Genomic DNA, 26,485 nt, shown 5'->3' on the forward strand with positions numbered 1-26,485 from the left:
AAAACCATTGAGCAGATGATACTTCTGACACTTCAGGAATCACACCTTCAACAGGGCAGCACTCCTTCAGTACTGCACTGGAGTGTCAGCCTTGATTTTTATGCTCATGACTTCCCAGTTGTGGGACTTCCCTAAACCTTGTGATTCAGAGGTACTAATTGACCCACCATTGACACACTTTCACTCTCCACAAAGCCACTGCCTCAGGGAAGTACCTCAGTAATTCTAAAACTCTGCAGGAGCACAGACTGCTGGACTACTGTGAGACACTGAAAGTCTCTTGTGCTCTGAGCTGTGATTGCAAGACCTCAGTCTGAGCTTCCACTGCAGTGCTTAGGCATTGGATGACTTGTGCTCATGCTGAGCTGGAAGTTGAGACATTGGCCATCAGATGTGACATTATGGTCAGGCCTGCAAGTGTTCTCAAGGAGTTCACCACCATTTCCACAATGGAAAGGATGGGTCGCAAGTTTTGTGCAAAGTCCTGAAAATGCGTTCACTGACCTTGACCATTTGTGTGAGGTCATTGAACTTTCTGCAGCACTGCACCCAGATGTCTTCACTGCCTTTGTTGTGCCTGTCTGAAGGGCTTCCTGGTCTCCTGAAGGAAGGGGAGCTCAGCCCTCCTGACCAACTGTTGTACCAATGCCTCCAGTGCTGGACTGGAGAATCTCTGGTCTGTTGTGCCATTTCTCCTTCGTTCAACAACTCTTCCACTATGACATCGCAGCAGTCAAAATGAAGCTCCCCTTTCAGAGATGAGGATTTAAATACTGCTAGCCTTGCACGAACCTGGTCCCCTCCTGTGGCATACAACCACTCAGCATCACTTTTTGTACACAAGAGCACAAGAGCTAGGAGCAGGAGTAGGCAATTCAACTCCTCAAGACTGCTCCGCCATTCAATACAATCATGGCTGATCATATCTCAGCCACATCTCCGCCTTCCTACCCACTCCCCACAACCCTTTATCCCTCTGCGAATTAAAAGCCTATTTACCTCTGCTGCCTTGGAAAAGCAACCAGCATAATCAAGGACCCCATGCAACCCAGACATACTCTCTTTCACTTTCTTCTGTCAGAAAAAAGATACAAAAGTCTGAGATCATGTACCAATCGACTCAAGAACAGCTTCTTCCCTTCTGCCATCAGACTTTTGAATAGTCCTATCACATATTAAGCTGATGTTTCTCTTCGTCCTATCAGTAACTGCAACACTATATTCTGCTTTCCTTCCCCTCTATGTACTCTATGAACAGTATGTTTTGCCCGTACAGCTCACAAGAAACAATACTTTTCACTGCATCTCAATACATGTGACAATAATAATAAATTAAATTAATAAATTTATTTAGTGTTTCATGCATGAGGATACCCAGATCCGTCTGCACCAAAACATTTAGGAAGATTTTTGCCATTTTGAAAATTAGTTGCCTTTTTATTCCCCTGACCAAGTTGCCATTGACTTCACAGCAGCAGAAATCCCACTGGCAGCCAATGGTGAGGGGGCGAGTAGGGGGGCGTTGTAAAATTCAGACCTAAGCATAATCTAACAAAGGGATTGATACAGGTTTTGCATAATTTCTTTACTTTGCAATTCTATTGCTCCAGATATAGAACCTAGTGCTGGGTTTGCTTTATCTTATGGCCTGATTAACCTGTATTGCTACTTTTAGTTCTGATGAAGGGTCGCCAGACACGAAACATTGGCTCTATTCTCTCTCCACAGGTGCTGTCAGGCCTGCTAAGATTTTCCAGCATTTTCTGTTTTTGTTTCAGATTCCAGCATCTGCAGTACACAAATCCTCCCCTCTAACTTTTTCAGATTCTTATTTTCCAAGATGCAATATTGTTATTTTTCTTGCCAAAATGTAATATCGCACATATGTTGAAATTCAATTGCCAGTTCTCTACCCACTCTGCAAGCTTGTTAACATCTTCTTGTAATTTGTTACAGTTCTCCATATTGACTAACAAGCACCACCCCGCACCTCCATCGTCACCTACCCTGTCCCACCAATTTGGTGTCATCCGCAAATTTAGACATCGTGTTTTTGTTTCCAAAGTCTAAAATATTAGTATAAATTGCAAACAGCAGGGGTCACAGCACTGCTTAATGTGGAACTCCACTTTATACCTTCTGCCATGCTTTACATAACTACCCTTTACTCCCACCATCTGCTTCCTGTCTTGCCAACTAGAAATTCTGTCTGCTATGTATCCCCTGGCTTGACATTGTCTGACCTAAGTTATTAGCAACGATGTAGAACCTTGGTTAGATTGCATTTGGAGTATTGTCCAGGTGGCCACACTACCAGAAGAATGTGGAGGCACAGTGGCACAATGGTTAGTTTGCTCCATCACAGCACCAGGGACCTGGGTTCAGTTCCAGCCTTGGGTCAATGTTGGTATGGAGTTTGCATGTTCTCTCTGTGGATTTCCTCCGGGTGCTCCGGTTTCCTCCCACACTCCAAAGATGTGCGGGTTAGGTTGATTAGCCATGCTAAGTTGCTCTACTGTCGGGGGGATCAGCAGGATAAATATGTGGAGTTATGGGAATAGGGCCTTGGTGGGATTGTTTTCGGTGCAGGCTTGATGGGCTGAATGGTCTTCTTCTGCACTGTAGGGATTCTATGATTCTAAGCTTTGAAGAGAGCGCAAAGGAGGTTCATCAGGATGTTGCCTAGTCTCGAGGGTGTTGACTATGAGGAGAGGTTGAATGAACTAGGATTGTTTTCACTGGAAAGACAGAGGCTGAGGAGAGACCTGATAGAGGTCTACAAAAATTATAAGAGATGTAAAGAGGGTGGTTTGGCAGAGACTTTTTTCCAGGGCGCAAGTGTCAATTACAAGGGGACACAGGTTTAAGGTGAGAGGGGGAAAGTTTAAGGGAGATGTGCGGGGGAAGTTTTTCATGCAGAGAGTGGTGGGTGCCTGGAACGCACTGCCTGAGGAGATAGTGGAAGTAGGCACATTAGCAACATTTAAGAGGCATCACAATGGGTACATGAATAGGGAGGGAATAGAGGGGTACCGACCGAGTAAGGGCAGAAGGCTTTTTCTTCAGTTTAGTTAGGGCATCATGATTGGCATGGGCTTGGAGGGCTGAAGGGCCTGTTCATGAGCTGTACTTTTCTTAGTACATTCAAACAACAAAGAGCAATCTTATAAAAAGCCTTGTAGAAAGTCCAGATAAATTACATTTACTGCATTCCCCTTATCTGCCCTCTCTTCAAAAAACTCAACGAGGTCGTGCAAGGAAAACTTTCCTTTTTGAAATCCATGTTGACTATTCACTTGTATTTTTGATTTGTTTTCTCTCCTGTTCTGGTCTTGAAGAGTGATTGTGTTATTTTCTATCCAGCAATGTTAAACTTAAATGGAATTCTCAGTGCAGACAGGCAAACCTAGATGCATTTCTTTGCGTGGCAACTCAAAAGCTGAAAAGAGTGCAATAAGTGCTCTTAATGTTCTGTGAACTTCCAGCAGTTATCCAACTTTTGTCAGGGTCCAAAAGGATTTGCACTGTCTTTATCCATCTGTACTGAGACTGATAACAGCTGTGATATCTCACTGGCATAATGAAGTATTACATTAATTGAAACAAAAGGACAAAGTTTGAAGTGTTCTGAGACCCGTAAGTGTCAAAATATAACACACAAAGAGATTGACTTGCACAAGTTTCCTGAATTATATTCCTGGGGTGTCAGGCAACTTCCTATTTTTCCTCTCCACCTAGCCTCCAAACCAACCCCACCCATCCCAACCACCATCATCCTCTTCCCTCATCTCCGCAGTGTTTCCCTATCCAAATCCAGGGCCTTTTCTGGCTCTGAAGGCCAATGGCTACCTTCATCTACACAACTGCTTGCAGTGCCAGTAGTGTCCACCATGACAAAGGATCATCCAGGCTCAATACATTGACTCTATTCTCTCTCCGCAGATGCTGTCAGACCTACTGAGTTTCTTCAGTATTTTGTGGTTTTGTTTCAGGTTCCAGCATCCGCAGTATTTTGCTTTTATCTTAATGCCCGGCACTGAGTTTTGATGCTGCAAGGAGCGGTGGTCAATTTAACTGGCCACCAGCTTTCAGGAGTGGGACTTTATCTCACTGACCAGTGGAATTTACACTCTCAGCTCAGTTGTGCTGTCCACAGTAGCTTATTACTGCGATGCAATTGTTTAACGCAGGTTGGCTGACGTCTGACATTTCATCTAGGAAGGTGAGCAATATGTAGAATCCATCAAATCCCTAAAGTGCAGAAAGAGGCCATTTGGTCCATCCAGTCTGCCCCCCTCATCCCTGTAACTACATGCATATTACCTTAGATAATCGATCTGACCTGCACATATTTGGATACTAAGGCTGGGGGCAGGCAAGGCTCGGAGAATGGCATTCTCCATTGGCCTCGGGCAGGATCGTGCGAAACTTGGGTGGATGTGCCGGTAAAATTACGCTCTAAGGGTCAATTTAACATGACCAATCCACCTCACCTGCGCATCTTCGGACACCAAGGGGCAAGTTAGCATGGCTAATCCACCTAACCTGCACTTCTTTGGATACCAAGAGACAATTTAGCATGGCTAATCCACCGCCAATGCACATCTTTGGACTGGGAAGAAATTGGAGCATCTGAAAGAAACCCTCACAGACACAGGAAGAATGTGCAAACTCCACACATACAGTCACCTGAGGTCCCTGGCACTGTTTGGCAACAGTGCTAACCATTGTAGCATCATGCCACCCTTCCAGCACCCTACCCCACCCACACCTCATAAAATACAGCCCAATCTCAATGTTAGACTGATTTAGGGGCCTTTAAAAAAATTTGCATTTGGCTCGAATAATTGAGGGATATTAGTGATGAATAAATATATTCTCTTGGACTGTGGAGCAGCAGAGATTGGTGGTAATGAGAAAACCTCAGGTTTAATCTGCCTCAGAAGGAGAAAGTAAATAAAAAATACTTGCAACTGTCACCATTAAGAATAATGTCAAATCATGTGAAGCTTAATGATCAGATTTAATCTTAAATCAAAATCGGACAGCATGGTGGCATAATGGTTAGCACTGCTGCCTCACAGTGTCAGGGACCCAGGTTCAATTCCTGGCTTCAGACACCGTCTGTGTGGAGTTTGCATGTTCTCCCTGTGCCTGCATGGGTTTCCTCCAGGTGCTCTAGTTTCTTCTCACAGTCCAAAGATGTGCAGGTTAGATGAATTGCCACGTTAAATTCTCCCTCAGTGTACCCGAACAGGCGCCGGAGTGTGGCAACTAAGAGATTTTCACTGTAACTTCATTGCAGCGTTAATGTAAGCCTATTTGTGACTAATAAATAAACTTAATTAGAAATGGGAAAGCTTGCTTATTGCCTCCAGGGGAAAGAAGCTGAACAAAGTTTAGATGGTAGAAGGAGCATCTGCTATAACAAGATCCATTTTCGCTTACTTTTTAATCAAAACAAAGTCAACAAAAGGCATGTTTTTCAATGGCTGAATCCGAAACTTACAATCAGTGACAAAATGTTATCATTGAACACATTGCATGACTTTCTCTCCAGATGAAATAACTCCTCAGGGTATAAAACGTTTCAAGCTATTAAATGTTTTGGATGTACCTTATTGATTTATTTAAGGTTGGCAAAGACAGTTCTGGGCAAGTTTGTGAATCAGGACAATTTATAAAAGGATTCCAAAAGCATTCTCCAATTCCACTTTTTAGGAATTGAATTATTTGATGAGTGTTCTTCAACTTCCACCCACTGGGGAGGTGATGGCCTTGTGGTATTATCACTAGACTAATAATCCAAAAACTCAGCTAATGTTCTGGGGACTCGGGTTCTGAATCCCGACACGGCAGGTAGTGGAATTTGAATTTAATTTTAAAAAGTCTAGAATTATGAATCTACTGATGACCATGAAATCATTGTCGATTGTTGGAAAACTCCATCTGGTTCACTCGTCCTTTAGGGAAGGAAATCTGCCACCTTTAGCCAGTCTGGCCTGCATGTGCCTCTGGACCCCTACACTTAATTGTCTCTGAAATGGTCAGGCAAGCCATTAGGTTCACTGGCACTTAAAAACAGCAACAAATACTGGCTTTGCCAGTGATGCTCTCAAACCATCAAAAAGGTGCCTCCCCCTCCCCACACCTCACCCCCATTCCCCCTGCAGTTACAACTACCAGCCGAGTGAGGACAGGAAAGGGGCAGTTCTTGTGATGAACAGGTCGGGTCTGTAGAGGTGGAGATAATTTGATCCAGAGAAAGCCTTATGTGGGATATCAACAGACTGGAATTGACTTATTGGCGCACATCCATAGCAATTTATTTTTCAATTGTTTCTTTCGCAAATCACTGGTTAGCCCACTGAATGCCTGCGGTACAAGATGGGTTGGAATATGAGAATTGTGACCCGCTTGCCAACCTCCTACCTCTTCTTTTCTGAAATTTACATTGGGTGTGTCGCTGGCCTCCTCTCCCACTTCCTGCCATCTATTTCTTCCATGAGAAACAGGGGGTTGGCAATTGTCCTTCACCATCAGCCCCACCTTCATCCTCCAAACTCCAGGAATCATGGGGAGAGGAAGGGTTATCTGCAAGATGGGAGCTGAAACAGGAAAGTAGGTGGGAAATTCTGCACCTCCCCGCTCCACCATTGTGTATATCTTGGTAGCGGGAGGTGGTTGGCTGTTGGTGGTCGGGGAATCTTCCAGCCCCGTCCTATCCATTGGATTTCCCATTGAATCTACCACATGTCACTGGGAAAATTGTGATGGATATCATCAGCAGGACTGGAAGATCCCACCAGTGTAGATGGCTAGTAATTCCTACCTAATGTCTCTGTCTTAAACCTGCTGTGATAATACTGTGTGGTATGCAAACAGGCCACTGTCAGAATATCAAAGTGCATTAATTTTTCTTTGTACTGTTAGCAATTTGCCTGGTTTAGAAACCTTTGATTCTTTCTATAGGTTGAATTGAATATATCACCATGACTGACACCCCAGAAACATTGCATTGGGAAATCATCAAGTGGAAATGCCCATATGAAGAAGCTTTAAGTTCAAAATTATAATTTCTCTTTCGTTTCCTTTTCAGTGGGAAGAAATCAGCGGAGTGGATGAGCACTACATACCAATCCGCACCTACCAGGTCTGCAATGTGATGGAACCCAACCAGAATAACTGGCTCCGGACAAACTGGATTCCACGCAATTCTGCTCAGAAGGTTTATGTTGAACTTAAGTTCACTCTGAGGGACTGCAACAGCATCCCGTTAGTCCTGGGGTCCTGTAAAGAAACTTTCAACCTCTATTATATGGAGTCTGACGAAGATCACATTGTCAGGTTTCGAGAAAGCCAGTTTGTAAAAATTGACACAATCGCCGCAGACGAGAGTTTCACCCAGATGGACCTGGGCGATCGAATCCTCAAGCTGAACACTGAGGTCCGCGAGGTCGGGCCGATCAACAAGAAAGGATTCTATCTGGCCTTTCAGGATGTCGGTGCCTGTGTCGCTTTGGTGTCTGTGCGTGTCTTCTTCAAAAAGTGTCCTTTCATCACGAGGAACTTGGCTATGTTCCCAGACACAGTGCCTGGAGTGGACTCCCTGTCTCTCGTGGAGGTGCGTGGCTCCTGTGTCAACCATTCCAAGGAGGAGGACCCACCCAGGATGTATTGCAGCACTGACGGAGAATGGCTGGTGCCAATAGGGAAGTGCCTGTGCAATGCTGGATATGAGGAAAGAGGAAGCATGTGCCAAGGTAACAATTAGTCATCTGGACTTGGGAAAACCTCCCAGTTTGAACCCATTACAGCAATGTGTAATCAGTCTCAACAGATTTGCAGAATTCCCTTTGTCTACGAAGTAGTGTTAATAATCTACAGACATTTGTAGCACGTTACACTCTCATTCAACTGGGACTTCTCTTAAAAATTGAATATATTTATTGCTTCCAACAACTTTTCAACACACCTTTGTTTTCTTTCTAAAAATCTGATGCCATAATTCTCGAACCAGTTGAGGGGGGCTGCGGGTGGGAATGTAATTAGCACAGTGTTTAGCACTGCTGCCTCACAGCGCCAGGTTCAATTCCCAGCCTTGGGTCACTGTCTGTGTGGAGTCTGCACATTCTCCCCGTGCCTGCATGGGTTTGCTCCCGGTGCTCCGGTTTCCTCCCACAATCTGAAAGACGCACTGGTCAGATGCATTGACGAGGACAGGCTCTGGACTGTGGCGACTAGGGGGATTTCACAGTAACTTCATTGCAGTGTTAATGTAAGCCTTACTTGTGACTAATAAATAAACTTTAAACACTTTAATAACATCGTGTAGCTAATCCTGGGTCACATGTGACATCTTCGCAGATCTGCTATTGTTCATGTTTGGGATCTGAAAAGTCATATATGTTCCTGTTTGAGTGCACTTGGCAAAAAAATAAAGTAACATTATTGATTTGCAGGCATTGTACAAGTGACGTCCTCATGGTTACCTTGGGATATAAAGCATTGGTCTTCATTACAGACTTTCGGGCCTATGAGTGCCTTACGTGGGCTAGCTAAGCATTTACCTCCCTATATCATATTTTGGCAATGTATTTCTTTTCAAAACTTATTCCATAAGTTAATAACACAAGTGCATTGAAACATGTGCTTGTTTCCGTATATTCCAACTGCCTAAAATGCTTGCGAGCATCGCTTAATCGAATTCAGTAAAACAGCAAATTCTCAATAAATTAGTTCCTGTGGGTCATTGCCTCATCTAAAGTAAAGGCACACTGATAAGGCAAAAGTATTTTGTTTAACTGTCTACATTAGTGGCACTCCAGATTCATTCAAAGCATGTCAGAAAACCCATTAAAATCTGACAGATTTTACCCGTGTCCCATTTCCTTAGTACTATCATGAAACGAATGTCCTTTATTGTAAATACACTTTGGCAGTTGTTTGGAGTGCTAAGTAGAATGCATTTAGGCCAAGCTGATAAGACTGTTTTATATAGACAAGCAGCGTACTATACAAGTAACGTACAGGGTTAAGTCCGCTCTCATGTCATCCGTTTTAATATGTAGCAGTTGCTTCATCAGAATATTTTAATTGCATGCCTCATTTCAGTTGTTAGGCAAATAATTGAGTGGCTGAGCGGGGGTGATATAAATTGAGGAGATAGCACCTTCTGAGTGTGTTTGCACCTTTTTTATAAAATCCTTATCCTTGGCAGCAATCTCTTTGAAATGCAGTTATGCACTTCGTTCTTCTCAATCCTTGCTGAGTGGTTTAATTGAGACTGAGAACAACATTTTTCCATCTTTATCAGGACTGCTTGGTCTCACTGCCTCTGTCAAACATTGGGCCCGCTACATCTGTATCCCTTTGTCTTATTCCACTGCAGTACACTTCCCTCAAAAACTAGACAACTACATGAGCCCTACTAATAATTTTTTTCAAAATGTCAATAATTTGAAAACATAAATAGGATCCAGGAAAAAAAATATATAAATATATATGCATATATAAATCTTAAGATAGCAGTGATCACATCTTGGATTCCAAGCTTTCAAGATATGATCATGGCAGCACAGTGGTTAGCACTGCTGCCTCACTGCGTCAGGGACCTGACTTGGGTCACTGTCTGTGTGGAGTTTTGCACTTTCTCCCCGTGTCTTTGTGGGTTTCTCCTGGGTCCTCCAGTTTCCTCCCACAGTCCAAAGATGTGCGGGTTGGATGGATTGACCATACCAAATTGCCCCTTAGTGTCAGGGGGATTAGCAGGGTAATTATGTGGGATTATGGTGATAGGGCCTAGGTTGGATTGTGATCAGTGCACACTCGATGGGCTGAATGGCCTTCTGCACTGTAGGATTCTATGATTCTATAATGTATTCAACGAACACTGAATTACTTTGCTGTGTATAAACAAGCAAAGCAGCTACTTTGCTCAATGCTGGTTTCCTCACAAACAGTAAGTCATCGTTTTTAGATGATACTGGATTTGTTTAAAGAGGAATGCAGGCTAAAACTCTTTTTTCAAATAGTGCCATAGAGCCACCTGAATCATCATAACAGTTCTTATCTGGAAAGTCCATACAAGTGCATCTCTCCCTCTGTACAACAGTGGAGTGTCAGTTTAGATGACAATGGCAAACCTCTGGATATGGGGCACATGTGACTGTCTGTGTGGAGTTTGCACGTTCTTCCTGTGTCTGCGTGGGTTTCCTCCAACTGTTGTGGTTTCATCCCACATTCTAAAGATGTGTGGGTTAGGTTGATTGGCCATGGTAAATTGCCCCTTAGTGTCAGGGGGATTAGTAAGGTAATTGCGGGGTTAGGGCCTGGGTGGGAGTGCTGTTGGTGCAGGCTCGATGGGCTGAATGGCCTCCTTCTGCACTGTAGGGTTTTTTTTATGATTCTACAAAATCCACCTGGCTCACAAATGCTTCTAACAAAGCACGTCTCCTTGATTGGACTGTTCACTGCCTTAAAACACAAATGTTTGCTGTTCTTACAGAATTTTACCTGCACCAGATTATATTAGAGCTTCTGCTGTAAACCATACTGCAAGGAGCGGAAGAAGGGTAACACAATTCATGCAAAATGTTCAGTTTAGCATTGGAAAATTCACTGAAGTCATTGGTTTAGATCTCTTTAAAAAACACACAGCAGTAGAAAAAAAATCACATAAATGATTAAATGCACAAACAGATGTTTAATCATTTGCCATGTGACAAATCTAACAAGACCTGGTATTTTCCTCAATATTGATAATGATGAGCAAGTATTAATTCCAAATTATTCCAATATCCTCAACCCTATTCCTCTTCCTTCATGTTATTTCCTCCCATTGCACATCCTTAAAAGCTAATTGAAGCCACACAAAGGTGTTGCATGATAAAGTTGAGGATGCGCCATTAATTCCATGGACTTTTAATGGAAAACATCAACTTAAGGATTGATCATTTGAAATGCTGTGACCAGTGTCTTGAACTAATTGCTATTAATTGAGTGCATTGGAGGACCGGTGTTAAAGGAACACTGCAGAAATCATTAGTTTTTAGAGTTTATTTATTTAAGTAGGCTTACGTTAGTGAAGTTACTGTGAAAATCCCCCAGTCGCCATACTCTGGCGCCTGTTCAGGTACACTGAGGGAGATGTTAGGATGGCCAGTGTACCTAACCTGCACATCTTTGGACTGTGGGAGGAGACCAGAGTACCCGCCCAGAGGAAACCCGCAGACTCCAGACAGACAGTGAACCAAACCAGTAATCAAACCTGAGTTCCTGGCACTGTGTGGCAGCAGTGCTAACCACTGTTCCCTCCCTTGTTTTGATTTAAACATATGCCTGAATGATTGAAAAGTTTAGGATCATAGACAGTGGAGAGCAAATGCATGGAAACAAACATTCTTTCCCGGAACATTTAACGAACAGTGTCAGTAATAAAGGCCATTCAGCTTCAAGCTGGTGATAGGAGGTTCCATTGGCTGTAACTGGGACAGTTTTCCCAGTTTCAGATTATTTTCCATAAGGCATTTAAAATGCATAAACCCCTGGCTTCAGTAATGTAGTGCTTTTGTTTCCCACTTGACCTCTTAAATGCTCTGTTGAGTGGCTGAGCTATAGCAGCCTCTGTTGTCAAGTAGAAATGTGGCACATCCGCAGCACTTGAGGGGCAGAATTTTTTCTTGGATGTGTTTGAAGGGCCCATTATGGCAGTACTTCTAGAGTGTGCCTAATAGAGGCTAATAATGGATCATCTTACATTGCAATGACAGCTGAGGCGGTAACCTCTGGCGCTTTCGCTGGTACATTTTCAAACAAAACACAGCAAGGAAATGAAATGGAAAGTCCAAAGTTTGCACTTGAACCTCCAATCGTAATTGTGTGAGGCTTCAGAAAATAGAACACTTTTGCTCTATCGTGTATTTTAGATTGCTTGAGATAGGCACGCGTTACATTTTGAGAGAACTCAAAAGGCCGACGTATGAGCACACAGGTGATGTAAAATATTTAAAATCAAATCAAACTGGTTAGTGAAAACAACACTTTTTCAGAAGGTGACTGTTGCCATAGCAACCAAGTTGTTACTTGGCTAAACAACATTGCACCAAGCAAACCTGTCTTCTCGTGCATTTTCCCATGAAGCTGTTTGTCCTATTTTATGATCGTTTTCAAAGGAGCGCTAGGCATAGCTTAATAATGTCAGCGCACCAGTTAGTCTAAACAATTCAAGATGTAAAGCTGAGCTGAGAAAAAATGGGTTTGATTTGTCCAGATGTTTGCAGCTGTGAAGTATTTTGGATTGCAGGAAGATATTTGTCAACCCCGAATCAGCACTTAACACAGAAATAGGAGGAGGAGTGGGTCACAGCATGCATTCCCCATCACCCCCTGCCCTGTGCAACCCCCTGCCCCCAGAGGATGGTCAGTCGTTCACAGAATCCAGAGCCCCAGCAGTGCAAAAGGAGGTCATTCGGCCCATCAAGCCTGCGCTGACAACAATCCCACCCATGCCCATAACCCCAAGTATTTACCCTGTTAATCCCCCTGACACTCAGGGGGAAATTTAGCATGGCTAACCCGCATGTCCTTGGACTGTGAGAGTAAACGGGAGCACCCAGAGGAAACCCACGCAGACGCAGGGAGATAAAAAGAATAAACACAAGTAAAACGTGATGAAGCACCACTCTTCCAGTCCTTAAATGGGAATATAAAAGCGATCTACAGTCAGCTGAAACTTAGTCAAATTAATCAAGTTTCAAGCTAGTTTTGTTACAAGAAGATTGAATTCAGATTAGCATAAATTTAAACCTATTTAGTTGAATGACTAAGTTGATGGAATTTGGATTAGCGATAAACTCTTGTGTCCCTGCACAATTGTTTAAGTCGAAGCAGCTTAGGTTTTGAAAGGCTAAATTAATGTATCTCAGATCCCTGTCTCCGATGCTGGGATTTTTAAATTAAATGTCAAAAATCAATATAACTTTGGCTGCCTGGCCTGATTTTTCCCTTTTACTCAATTAAATGTCTAGACTTGCATTATAAAAGCAAAAGATCCTCTTTTAGTTTTGAACCTCTTATTGGAATAGGCAAAGTATTCTGTATTTGTCTCTTTCGGATTTGGACAAAGGAAATCTCTTTGGTTCTGTAAGAAGCCTGAATCCTATCCTGAATCAGGGTAGGCAGGAAGCAAGGTGAGTGGCAAATTGTTCCACCACCAGTACCTTAAGACCTGAGGGATTTTAACTCTCGGCTTTCATCTGCATGCCTGTCTCAAATCTTTGGAAAACAGTACATTGTGTCAGTGAGTGTGTAGCACAATGATTTGATTTTTTAAATTTGATTTGATTTATTAGCATACAGTGAAAAGTAATGTTTCTTGCGTGCTGTACAGACAAAGCATACCCTTCACGAAGGAAACGAGAGAGAGCAGAATATAATATTACAGTCATAGCTAGGTTGTAGAGGAAGATCAATTTAATACAAGGTAGATCCATTCAAAAATCTGATGGCAGCAGGGAAGAAGCTGTTTTTGAGTCAGTTGGTACATGATCTCAAACTTTTATATCTTTTTCCCAGCAGAAGAAGGTGGAACAGAGTATGTCCAGGGTGGGGTTCTTAGTTATGCTGGCTGTAGACAGAGTCAATGGATGGGAGGCTGGTTTGCATTATGGACTGGACTACATTCATGACCTTTTATAGTTTCTTGCGGTCTTGAACAGAGAAGGAGCTATACCAAGCTGTGATGCAACCAGAAAGAGTGCTTTCTCTGGTGCATTTGTAAAAGTTTGTGGAAGTCATAGCTAACATGCCAAATTTCCATACTCTTCGGAGAAATTAGAGGCAGTGGTGGATTTTCTTAACTATAGTGTTGGTATATTAGTTCGTCTGCCAACAGGCCCCAAAGGGTACATGCCTAGCCCTAAGGTAAGGCATGTATCTTCATCGGGGAGTCCAACAAAGACTAGACAGGTCATATGGCATTTGATCAAACATCACAAGTCTTGAAATCCAAGGCTGATTGTATTACAGGACTCTCCCAGACTCCTGGGGTAAACTTTGAGAACGCCAATATGCCCCATAATGATTTAGTTAGAAATGTGGACCTAGTTAGGATGGCACTTTGCTGCTGTCCTGAAGAAATGCACTGCTGTCATAGCATGGCTGCAGAGGATAGTTTTGAAGCCAAAACAGAAAAATGCTGGAAAAACTCAGCAGATCTGACAGCATCTGTGGGTAGAGAATAGGGCCAATGTTTCAAGTCTAGATGACCCTTTGTCAAAGCTTCCCACAGATGCTGTCAGACCTGCTGAGATTTTCCAGCATTTTCTGTTTCAGATGCAGCATCCGCAGTACTTTGCTTTTATCTTGTATGAGGATAGTTTTGATCTCCTCCGATCTCCTCAGACAATTACTTTTATTGTATGAAGAGAGTGGAACAAGAACTTTAAAGGCACAGATTAATGTGGCTAAAAGTAAATCTAGCTTTAGCTGCAAGAGCCGGTGATCTCTGAATGGGAAGTTGTGCAAATGGGATCTGTTGCAATTACCGGTGCAGGTAGTTTTTGCTCTGTAATTCAGGCCAGAATGGTATTGGTGAGCTCAACACGGCATCTCTGCTGCCTGATCAGACTGGCTTCCCCTGCAAACTGCCTCATCCTCATCCACTCCTTTTCTTCTGAGTAATGCAGATGAAAGCATTTTCCTAAATTCCCCTTGTCCTCACTGAATCTCGCCACGGGTTAGGTGGCTTGGCCATGCCAAATTGACTCTAATGTCAGGGGGATTAGCAGGGTAAATATGTGGGGTTAAGGGAATAGGGCCTTGTAGGGATTGTGGTCACTGCAGACCCGAATGGGCCGAAAGGCCTCCTTCTGCACTGTAGCGACTCTAAGATTCTAGGATTGTCAAAAAAACCGATCTGATTTGGGTAATGCCCTTTAAGGAAGGAAATTTGCCATCTTTACTTGGTCTAGCCTACATGTGACTCCAGAGCCATAGCAATGTGGTTGACTCTCACCTGCCCTCAGGCAGCTAGGGATGGCCAATAAATGCTGGCCCTGCCAGCAAGGTCCGAGTCCCATAAATGAATAAATAAAGAATGAAGGGTTTAAGCTGGTTGCCTCATAGCAGCGATGAGCAGCAGCCAAGATGCATGGAAATCAGTTCACAGCTTTCTACGCTGTTTTAGTCAGTTCTTACATCAGACTTTAATTTCACTTTGGTCTCTACCTTGGCAGTTCGCTGTGGAGAATGCCGGCAGTCTTAATGTCGTGCAGTGCAGAGGAGGCACTTCCTGCTATTAATGGCACCTCTAATGGAAAAGCTTTAAAACCAAGAATGTGAGATGCTGTGCTATTGCTTCTGTTTAAATAACTGCCTGAAATATGATCGTAAAACTGAAAATTAACACTGAACTTGATTGTTAACGATAAAATGGCCACAAATAGAGATAGATTAGTGTTACAAGGAGAATGAGAATATAATCCCACTCTAGGGTTAAACATAGCAACAGGAATAGACCTTCACCAGAATTCTACTGCCCCGCCCACCACGGAATTGGAGCGGGTGAGGGGCAGACGTCGGAAATGCCCTTTGACCTCAGGTGGGAATTTGCAGCCTCAGGTTGTCAAATCTCACCCCTTGAGTCTATTCTGCTATTCAATAACATTGAGGATGATCTGTGACTTAACAGCTTTACTTTTGCTCCATCGCTTAAGAAGTAATATGGAGGAGGCGACGACCTAGTGGTATTATCGCAAGACTTTTAATTCAGAAACTCAGCTAATGTTCTGAGGATCCAGGTTTGAATCTCGCCACGGCAGATAGTGGAATTTGAATACAAGAAAAAAACGTCTGGAATTAAGAATCTACTAATGACCATGAAACCATTGTCAATTGTCGGAAAAACCATCTGGTTCACGAATGTCCTTTAGGGAAGGAAATCTGCTGGCCTTACTTGGTCTGGCTCTACATGTGCCTCCTGAGCCACAGCAATGTGGTCACCTCTCAACCGTCCTTGGGCAGCTAGGGATGGGCAATAAATGCTGTAAGAAGTCTCACAACACCAGGTTAAAGTCCAACAGGTTTATTTGGTAGCACAAGCCACTAGCTTTTGGAGTGCTGCCCCTTCATCAGGTGAGTGGATTTCAGTTCACAAACAGGGCATATAAAGACACAAACTCAATTTACAAAATAATGGTTGGAATGCGAGTCTTTACAGGTAATCAAGTCTCAAAGGTACAGACAATGTGAGTGGAAAGAGGGTTAAGCACAAGTTAAAGAGAGCTAGGACAGTTAGTGAGATTTTGCAAGCCCAGGCTAGTCATGGAAGTTACAGGTAGTGTGACATGAACCCAAGATCCCGGTTGAGGCTGTCCTCATGTGTGCAGAATTTGGTTATTAGTCTCTGCTCAGTGACTCTGCACTGTCGTGTGTCATGAAGGCCGCCTTGGAGAACTGAAGATCAAAGGCTGAATGCCCATGACTGCTGAAGTGTTCCCCAACAGGAAGAGAACAATCTTGCCTGGTGATTGTCGAGCAGTGTTCATTCATCCATTGTCATAGTGTCTGCATGGTCTCCCCAATGTACCATGTCTCGGGACATCCTTTCTTGCTGCGTATCAAGTAGACAACGTTAGTTGAATTGCAAGTGTGTGTACCGTGTACCTGGTGGATAGTGTTCTCACATGAGATGATGGCCTCTGTGTTGATGATCCAGCACATTTTGCAGAGGTTGCTGTGGCAGGGTTGTGTGGTGTCACGGTCACTATTCTTCTGAAGGCTAGGTAGTTTGCTGCGGACAGTGGTCTGTTTGAGGTTGTGCGAATGTTTGAAGGCAAGAGGTGGGGGTGTGGGGATGGCCTTAGCAAGATGTTCATCTTCATCAATGACATGTTGAAGACTCCAGAGAAGATATTGTAGCTTCTCCACTCTGGGGAAGTACTGGACGATGAAGGGTACTCTGTCTGCCGTGTCCCATGTTTGTCTTCTGAGGAGGTCAGTGCGGTTTTTCGCTGTAGCGCATCGGAACTGTCGATTGATGAATCAAGTGCCATATCCTGTTCTTATGAGGGCATCTTTCAGTGCCTGGAAGTGTCTGAAATCCCATTCGCGTGATGAAGGAGCAGTGCTCCAAAAGCTAGTGGCTTGTGCTACCAAATAAACCTGTTGGACTTTAACCTAGTGTTGAGAGACTTCTTACTGTGTTTACCCTAATCCAACACTGGCATCTCCACATCAGTAAATGCTGGCCAGTCAGTGATGCCCATGTCCCAAGAATGAATAAAGAAAAATTGGTGGGACCACATCTCAAATGCTGTGTACATTTTTGGTTTCTTTATTTGAAAAAAAACAGGTGCAGGTAGAGTTTTTGAATCAGTTCAAAAAAGATTTAGATTGAAGGGCTTATTTTATGAAGAAAGATTGAATATGTCCATTGGAGTTTCCAAGAATGAGAGATAATCTTATTGAAATAGATTCTGAGGGGACCTGGTAGGTATATGTATACCAGGAGGATGTTTCCTCTTGTGGAGGAGACTAAGAGGGGCATTAGTTTGAGGAATTCTCTTCCTCAAAAAGCAATGGAGGTGTGGGCATTGAATTTATTCAAGATAAGGTTAGACAGATTTTTGATAGACAAGGAAGTATTGGGCTACGTGGGGCGGAGGGGGATGCTGGGGGAGGGGGTGAGGGCAGCAGACAGGAGAGTGGAGTTGGCAGCCCAATTGGATTAACCATGATGTTATTGGATGAGCTGAATGGTTTACACCTGCTGCTACGTCCGATGTTTCTACATTCCAATGCTTGTATTCTTTGGGATAATATTGGAAGGGTACCCTATTCTGTGGACCTACAAAAAAAGCTTTAACCATCCAAAGATCACACAGGACAGATTATATCACTATGTGGATATAAACGAAGATTTGGGATTCAATAAAAAGCAATCTATACCATGGCGATGATCAGAATGGCCATATGCTTGAATGCAATGTGATACCAATGCCTCGGGGCCCAAATGGATATCACAATACTTCCTCAGTTTTGTGTTATGCATTTAGTGCAACTGATATTTAGCAGCTGCAGTGGCTTCTGAGAAGAAATGCACTTAAAAAAACAAGAAAGCCTTTAGAACGTGTACACCTGTAGAAGATTGGCAGGGACAGGCAACTCAAATCCCAAGCAGCGCTAAGGCATGGTTATATTAATTCCTTAAGTACATTGTGAAATGTGAATTTTAACTATTCCCTTATGTCGTGGCTCTCGAGATGTCAGCACTGTGTGCAACATCCTGACTTTGGAGATTGTGGAAGTTTAATAAATATTATTATTCCTCTTGAGTTTCGAGGCATCTGGAAATCAATGTATGATTCAGTGGACTTTTGAAATTGATCGAAGGTTTCTTCTCTGTATTGTAGATAAAACTTAATCAAAATTCATTGTGGGAAGTACATCATAAGCTGCACTTACCACTTCACTAACCTCTAACCACACTGTGTTAAAGGCATTCCACAAGATGTTGCAAGAATGATCCAGGGCCTAAGAAACATTTTTGAAGGATGCCAACCTTCCTTAACTAAAAACTAAATTGCTCAGATGTGTGTGCAATGGAATATATCACATTTAAGTGATGCTTAAGTTTAAGGTTTATTTATTAGTGTCGCAAGCTTACATTAACACTACAATGAAGTAGCTGTGAAAATCCCCTCATTGCCACGCTCCAGCACCTGCTTGGGTACATTGAGGGAGAATTTAGCATTGCCAATGCACCTAACCAATATGTCCTTCAGACTGTGGCAGGAAACCGGAACACCCGGAGGAATCCCACACAGACACGGAGAGAACATGCAGACTCCGCACAGACCCAAGCTGGGAATCAAACCCAGATCTCTGGTGCTGTGAGGCAGCAGTGCTAACCACTGTACCACCTTGTCACCATTCCCCAGTCTTCAACTTGTTTACAAACTGGCAAACACAAAGATTCTTAAGCACTTCCCAATTTGAGCATCTTTATTTTGTGAACAAAAGATAGTGCATTGCATATGCTTTGAAAAGGTTAACTTTAAATGGGAAGGGTGAGGTCCTGATGCTTCCATTATAAGCAGTGCAGCTCAAATAAATTGTGCAAGAGAAATGTTGCAAAAAAAGTAATGCTAAAGTTATCAGCCTGATACAATTTTAAATTACACTTTAATTTTTTTTGGTTTATATCCAATTCAATCCGATCCAAGTCCAATTCAGAGTCTCTGCAAATGAGACATCCCAATCCAAGCTGACAAGACAGGCCTCTCACCTCCTGTCTTGGACTTCATCTACATGATCCAAACTGGTTGGAGTAGGCATTGCACCTCCTCCAAGGCTTGATCTCATTCGCATCTTAGTCAAAAAGCCCAGATGCCGCTTTAAAAAATTGCTGCACATGAAGGCACAATGTAACCTTACGACTTCAACCAAGCACAGTACATTGATACTACACTTGATCTTAGCCAAAAGGCCGAATTATGCTTTAATTGTGAGAGGCTTAGGCACAATATACCTTTGAATTGAAGCTATTCCCTATTTGTAGCTGTACCTTGAGAAGGAGTATAACATGTTGTTGGGCTAACCAAAAGAAAGATGACCTATATAACGTGACACTCTATAGATCACAGAAAGTGGGCGATTGTTTGTGAAGATTTCCATATTGAGCAAAAGGTTAACCTAAACAACAAAACTGGTTTTCTTCTTTTCAGAGGTTCAAAGCATTCCACCTTTGTTGTCACAACTGTTGTTGCTTACTTTGTTCTATCCATTCCTTGTAAGCAAGTATGTTAGGCTGTGCCTGGGCAGAGATTTGACTTGCCATACTGTTGTTGTGCGGCAAAGCATGTAACGTGGGCTCCCCTTTTCAGCATAGGCACTGCTGGTGAGCTATTGACCAAGGACCTGATGACCAGCGTGGGGCTTGCCAGCAGACAGCAGGACATGTGACTATGATGGATGATTTCCCCTTTCAGCAGCAAATGGTCGAGATGTGAATGAGAGAAGGTTTCTGCAGCCCATTGGGGTTTCACTGTGTACTTTGTTACAATCGGGAGTAATTGAAGACATGTCCTCCTCCTGGAGCTGAAGAATGTTTGGCACACCAGGAAAGTGATGAATAATTGTCTGCAAAAATAAATGAAGAAATTGTCGGAATCCTCAAAGGCAATGTGCTGGCTTCAAATAATGGAAGGCAATAGCTCTGGGTTAATTCTATATTAAGCACTTATTACTCTATCTGTCGTACAATGATAGGTTTTAAACAAAATTGACTATTTACAATTAAATATATCTCTGTAGAACCTTGAATTTACTGGCCTAGAAATTAGTCGGCATCTGATGGTCAGTGATGATCCTTATCCTGGAAAACTTAGGGCCTGTTCCAGAATCCCACCTTTCCCATTTAAAGTTGATCTTTTAGAATCACATGCAATGCACAATCTTTTGTTCACAAAACAAACACCAGACATTGTGCCTCTGGCATTATCTAAATGAGACTTGTTAACTGCAAGGGTGTCCCCCTGAATTGTCATTGGATTTTACACTGCAGGAGGGTCACACTGAAGTCAGTGGTGATCATTGGCACTGCACTGGAGTCCTTCCTCTCCTCCCTGCTCCACCTTCAGGTGGTGCCTTGCAATGATCCCTTTAAGGGCACAACAACTTTGGCAGTGGAGCCTTGGGCAGGTTTCAAGTCCTGTGTTTGCAATTTGAGAAGGGTCTATAACATCTGTTTGAGGCATAATGGGCCCCAGGTACCACATAGGGTAGGTGGTCCGATTTCCTCTCACAGTCCGAAAGATGTGCTGGTTAGGTGCATTGGCCATGCTAAATTTTCCCTCAGTGTACTCAAACAGGCGCCGGAGTGAGGCAACTAGGGAATTTTCTCAATAACTTAATTGCAGTGTTAATACAAGCCTACTTGTGACATGAATAAATAAACTTCAAAACTTCAAAAAAAGAATGAATTCAATAAAAACCTGGAAATAGAAGTCTAATGATGACCATGAGACTATTGCTCGTCATTTAAATCCATCTGGTCTACTAATGTCCTTTCGGGAAGGGAATTTGCTCTGCCTAACATGGAACTCCAGATCTACAGAATGAGGTTGACTTTTAACTACCCTCTGAAGTGGCCTAGTAAGCCATTTAGTTCAATGGCAATTAGGGATGGGCAACAGATGCTGGCCCAGCCAATGATACCTACATGAATGAATAAAACAAACGCTGCTTGTGGCAAAATGGGGCACAGCTTACTTCCAAACCAGAACGTGGCACACATGTCACCCACCACACTCTTGCACTCATGTTATACCCATCAGGCAAATGTAGCCTCTATCGATTCAATATTTTCCCCTCAAATTCCACTGTGATGTCCAATTTTTATTTCAGGGCTAGCTGCAACAGGTAGCCTGGGGCTGAATCACTTTGGCAAAGAAAATAATTGCGGGGAACCCTGAAACAAACAGATTGAAATTTGTTGTGTCTCCACTTTTGGAAATTCTATTCATTAAGTACTCATTACTGTTGGAATATGAAACCAAAATAATGATAAATGATTTATAGTTCATGAGCAAGCAAGAGGAGGAGGAGGCTTTTGTTTACGCTTGTGTTAAACACCCACTCTCGGAGCACAGCAGATAATTGGTACAGTTAATGTAATTTTTACTTATTATGATTGTTCGTATTTTCTCTGATGTGATGGAATCAGTGATAAGAACAGTTGCAGATACAAATATTGCAAGAGGAAAATATTGGAACCACAGTTTTCATTACTTATTAGTCAGTGCTATATATAAACTGTGGGAGGTTTTATGATGCAGTGCTAATGTGGCTACTTTCAAAAGCCCTGGAATCAATTCCCACGTCAGGCCTTGATGGCCACAGAAGGTGCATTCATAAGGTAGCCAAACATGTTGATTATCCACCTGTAAATCCTTCCAATATGGCTGATGACAGTTTTTAAAAATTATTTACTGGATTTATTATTGTCACATGTATTCGAATACAGTGAAAAGTATTGTTTCTTGTGCGCTATACAGACAAAGCGTACCGTTCATAGAGAAGGAAACAAGAAAATGCAGAATGTAGTGTTACAGTCATAGCTGGGTGTAGAGAAAGACCAATGTAATGTGAGGCAGGTCCATTCAAAAGTCTGATGGCAGCAGGAAAGAAGCTGTTCTCGAGTCAGTTGGTATGTGACCTCAGACTATTCTATCTTTTTCCTGACAGAAGAAGGTGGAACGAGAATGTTCGAAGTGCATAGAGTCCTTGATCATGCTTTGCCGAGCAACAGGAAGTGTAGGCAGACTCAATGGATGGGAGGTTGGTTTGCATGATGGATTGGGCTACCTTCACGACGTTTTGTAGTTTCTTGCAGGCTTGGGCAGAGCAGGAGCCATACCAAGCTGTGATACAACCAGAAAGAATGCTTTCTATGCAGCATTTGATCCCCACTGTCTGGTGACTTCCGATGGTTTAATATAACTCTTGTACCACTTGGCTCCCTAAGTACAGTCTTGAGACCCACTGAAAACAGGTCACCCTGCCAGTCTGTTTCAGTCATTCCATTAGTTAAATATTTCTCTTGCTGTAGGCTACATAATACCTTTGTTTGGAGAACTTGACAGCTTTAGACTTACATTGTCATTATTACAGTTGCATTAATTCCAAACAAATACACCTACTCTCATTCATTTCTATTGAGTAGAATCATAAAGATTAGATCCTTTCCATTCTGTTTAGTTTAGAATTCCTCATCCAAACCATTGGAAATGGTGGGTGAAATCTTACCAAAAAATGGCAGTGTTATTTCTGGAGAGAAAACTGGCATGTTTCTCTTTGGAGAAACCAGTCAGTATTCAACTCCAGATCTTATATATTCTGCCGAAAATAAATCAATGGTTATGTTTCACACTATCATACAAGTGGGCAGTGCCTTAACACGCCGGCAAGACTGCACTGCTCAGAGGTCTGGGGTGCCATCTTTAAAGGGTATCCCGATCATGACCTGAGTAAACTTCCTCCCCAGCCCACTGTGGAGGTCCTCAGGGGCTCCATTCCTCATCACCAAGCCTGATCATCGGCCCCTTCTCTCCCCTTCCACCCATCCCTTACGCTCCCCCTCCCCCATACCCCCATCATCGACACCTCTTCACCTTCTATCCCCCACTTCTCACGGTCTGAGCTGGCATCCACCTCCTCCACCCTCCAATGGGCATCGCAGGCATCTCCTGCTCACAGTCACCACCACATCTAAATGAATTCCACCCCTCCATTGGCACCATTGGCATGATGCCAACCCAAGCCAAGGGCAGGTGCCAAGGGGTGTTGTCTGGCCATATACCTCTCCCCTAGGGGCTTTATTGATCTTTATAACTCTGGGGAAACCCCTGTGACAGGTTCACATCCAGGTGAACCTGTTGTAAATGGCACTGGCGTGACACTGAATATCCAGTGGTGGGGGGAGAGCGGGGGTGGGGGGAGGAGTCCCAGAGACAGAGACATATTAATATATTAAAATGAACTTTCTGTGGTCCCACAGTATGTTTCACACCACTCCACTAATCAGAACTCGGAAACTCATTGGCATGAATTGCGTTCTCCAGATTTTGAGTAGGCGCCGCCATTTCTGTAGACGGAGAGTGCGGGCTCCCTGTGACTCAAACACAAGACTTTCCTTCATCGTCCATACATGAGTGCTCAGCTCACTAAATGTACCCGGTTGATTCACACTACATCTAAAGATGGATGTACATTATAGAGATCTAATTAACACTGTGTCAAACAGACATTTTGTGGTCTACGCATTCAACTTGAATGAACGGATAAGTGGCCACATTGTAAGTTTTATTTGAAGTTGACAGAGCACCAGATTTAACCGGGGAACCTCTTGTGCATGCTCTGTTTCAACTGTGCTTATAAATAAGGCACAACTTACAGTCTGGAGATAACACTAGCTATAAATACAGGCATAGATAAGCTAGCAAAATGGAATCTTCAAAAACAGTGAATCACACTGCAGGAGGATTTGGAAATCTTTTCAGCCTTACTCTGCTGTTCATCACTAGTGTCCCGCCGCCAGTGACATTCATAAGGCTGGGTCATGTATAGTTAATCAGGAATGAATGGCCAGACGAGTTATCTGATCATGTTGTTAAAAGTGCAGGCAATGTATTAAAAAATGTCAAACTAAAAAAGGGTGAGCGACGCTGAGATGTAACTTAATCTTCTGCAATACTCAACTTTGCCTCGGAATGATGTTATGCTATTTTACCACAAAGGCCTTTTATCATTTTTATGTTGTAAAAATGTTGACGTTCCTAAGAACACACCTATAAAACCCGATTTCTTGCTTGCTGCCATAGTGCATTCTTACCGTGTCTTAACAAATACACTAGAAAGGAATGGAGGGGTGGGGGAGAGAGAGAGAAGGAATGAAGTCAGGGCCCAGTGGGGGCATTTGTGGATCACAACCCTGCAGAAAAGTTTGAACAGTCAGGCTTCTGGATATTTTTGATGTTATGCTTTTTCAAAAAAAAAATTACTTTTTTGTCTTTCGCCACGCTGCAGCTTTGAAATCTTTACAAAGAGAAAAGCCGGAAACTGATGCCCCATGTGTTGGAATTAATTTATAGAAAAAAATGACTTGGCTGGTGGGCAGCATTAATCCATTTGAAAGTACAGCATTTAATTACTAGAATAAAACATGCGATTCACGAGTGAGCAGTTAAAGCCAGTCAGGCTAGAATGGGCCATGTTGGAACTGGGACATGTGCCCATTTAACAGAATGGCATTACTGAGGTGGAAACTCGATTAACCTACTGTGTTTAATTACTTTAAGCCGGTGGTAATTAAACTTTATGACCAGGGATCACTTATTCAGTTGCCAAAGGTGGCATAAAGAATGTACACTGGGTACTATTAAGCTGTGTTTGAGCATTCATTATTGCTTAATTTCCCTCCCCCACCCCATTACCAAGTTGCATGGACTTTTATAGACTGAATCCCCTGTAGTGACAATAGGGTACAAATCTCTGTCTGTGCTGTTGTCATGCAAGTTTTTACGGCAATTATATCAGAGTTTTCATTTCTTAAACATACTAAGTTTAAAGTTTTTTAATAGTCACAAGTAGGCTTACATTCACACTGCGATGAAGTTACTGTGAAAATCCCCTAGTTGCCACACTCTGGTGCCTGTATGAGTACATGGGAGGAGAATTTAGCCTGGCCAATTTACCTGACCTGCACATCTTTGAACTGTGGGAGGAAAACGGAGCACCCAGAGGGAAACCCACGCAGACATTGGGACAATGTGCAAACTCCACACAGACAGTGACCCAAGTCAGGAATTCAACCCGAGTCCCTGGCGCAGTGAGGCAGCAGTCCTAACCACTGTACCATCATGCAGAATTTTCTCATGCAGTAAAACTGACCATTTTTAGGCTGAGGCTGCGTCAAATGAGGTATCATATTTGAAGGCCAAAAGTGTTAATTTTATCCCTGGGACAGAAGGTTATATGTTCTAGCACCATTTCAGGATTTGGCTTAGAAATAGGAATCGGAATTGTTGCTGTACCAAAATGAATTAAGGAACTGTCGATACTTGTACCCGACCAGTCCTCAGCCGAAAGCTGGGCACGCCCAGGACCGTCTGGCAAAGTGCTTTTCAAATTCCAGCTAGATCCTCTTTCTGGTGACCGCCTTCAGTGATCCCTTAGGTTGGACCACCTGTTGGCCACATTTTCCTAAACACAGACGGCATGCATTGAATGTAAAGAAGGCATCCTCACTTTACAAAGGAAACCTTGAACAAAAACATTAGCTCCCATTTATCTATGTAGGGGGCCTGATACCTGTTTTAGGAATGGGCCCTGGATGCCTTTTTATTAGTTTATTATTAATAAAACTATTTTAATAGTTTTTTTTTACTGACGCCACTACCAATTTGGCATTCATGAGCCGAATTCCACCAATGAATCAGAACCTTCTGGAAAGGAGGAAAAACTGATTATCTTTTCTCCATTTCTCCCCCATCACCTAGTCCCCAATCATTTTCATAAAATTATACGGAAATGCCTGAAATTTTAGATGTAAGAAGAAATTCTAAATAGCATTTCAAATTTCAAAGATATTCCTGAAGGAGAGTCCCTAATGCATGGCTTAGGTCTCTATTTAATGGCACGTATTATACTCCAGGTTAGATATTAAACTTTCCTTTTGCAACACATGGAAGTCAGCTTCATATACCAACTACTTTTTGTCTCTACGAACCAGGATCAGTTTGCAGAAATCACTTTAAAAAAGAATCAGTCAGTCCAACTGAGAAATAATTGTCTGGATTGAAACAAAATCTCATGGCGGCTTCGCGACATTGCTACGAAAATCGTCCCGTTAAAATAAAAGAGAGACAACGATCGTTTTTCACTCCTTTAGGTTCTCAGGCATTGGTTTTCGCAGTGTTCATCA

The 26,485-nt window shown here is 42.8% G+C and overlaps 1 protein-coding gene across 2 annotated transcripts in view; it reads left to right on the forward strand.

The window, feature by feature from the left end:
* The window catches only part of epha3 (eph receptor A3), a 283,492-nt gene that overhangs the window by 60,603 nt on the left and 196,404 nt on the right, over positions 1-26,485 (forward strand). For both annotated transcript variants that reach the window (XM_080203597.1, XM_080203598.1), the window contains exon 3: positions 7,100-7,763. In XM_080203597.1, the coding sequence (XP_080059723.1) occupies positions 7,100-7,763 (664 nt within the window). The remainder of the gene's footprint in view (positions 1-7,099; positions 7,764-26,485) is intronic.

This window comes from Carcharhinus amblyrhynchos, chromosome 15 (genome assembly GCF_965287045.1).
Source record: "Carcharhinus amblyrhynchos chromosome 15, sCarAmb.v2.hapA, whole genome shotgun sequence".
Taxonomy (NCBI): Eukaryota; Metazoa; Chordata; class Chondrichthyes; order Carcharhiniformes; family Carcharhinidae; genus Carcharhinus; species Carcharhinus amblyrhynchos.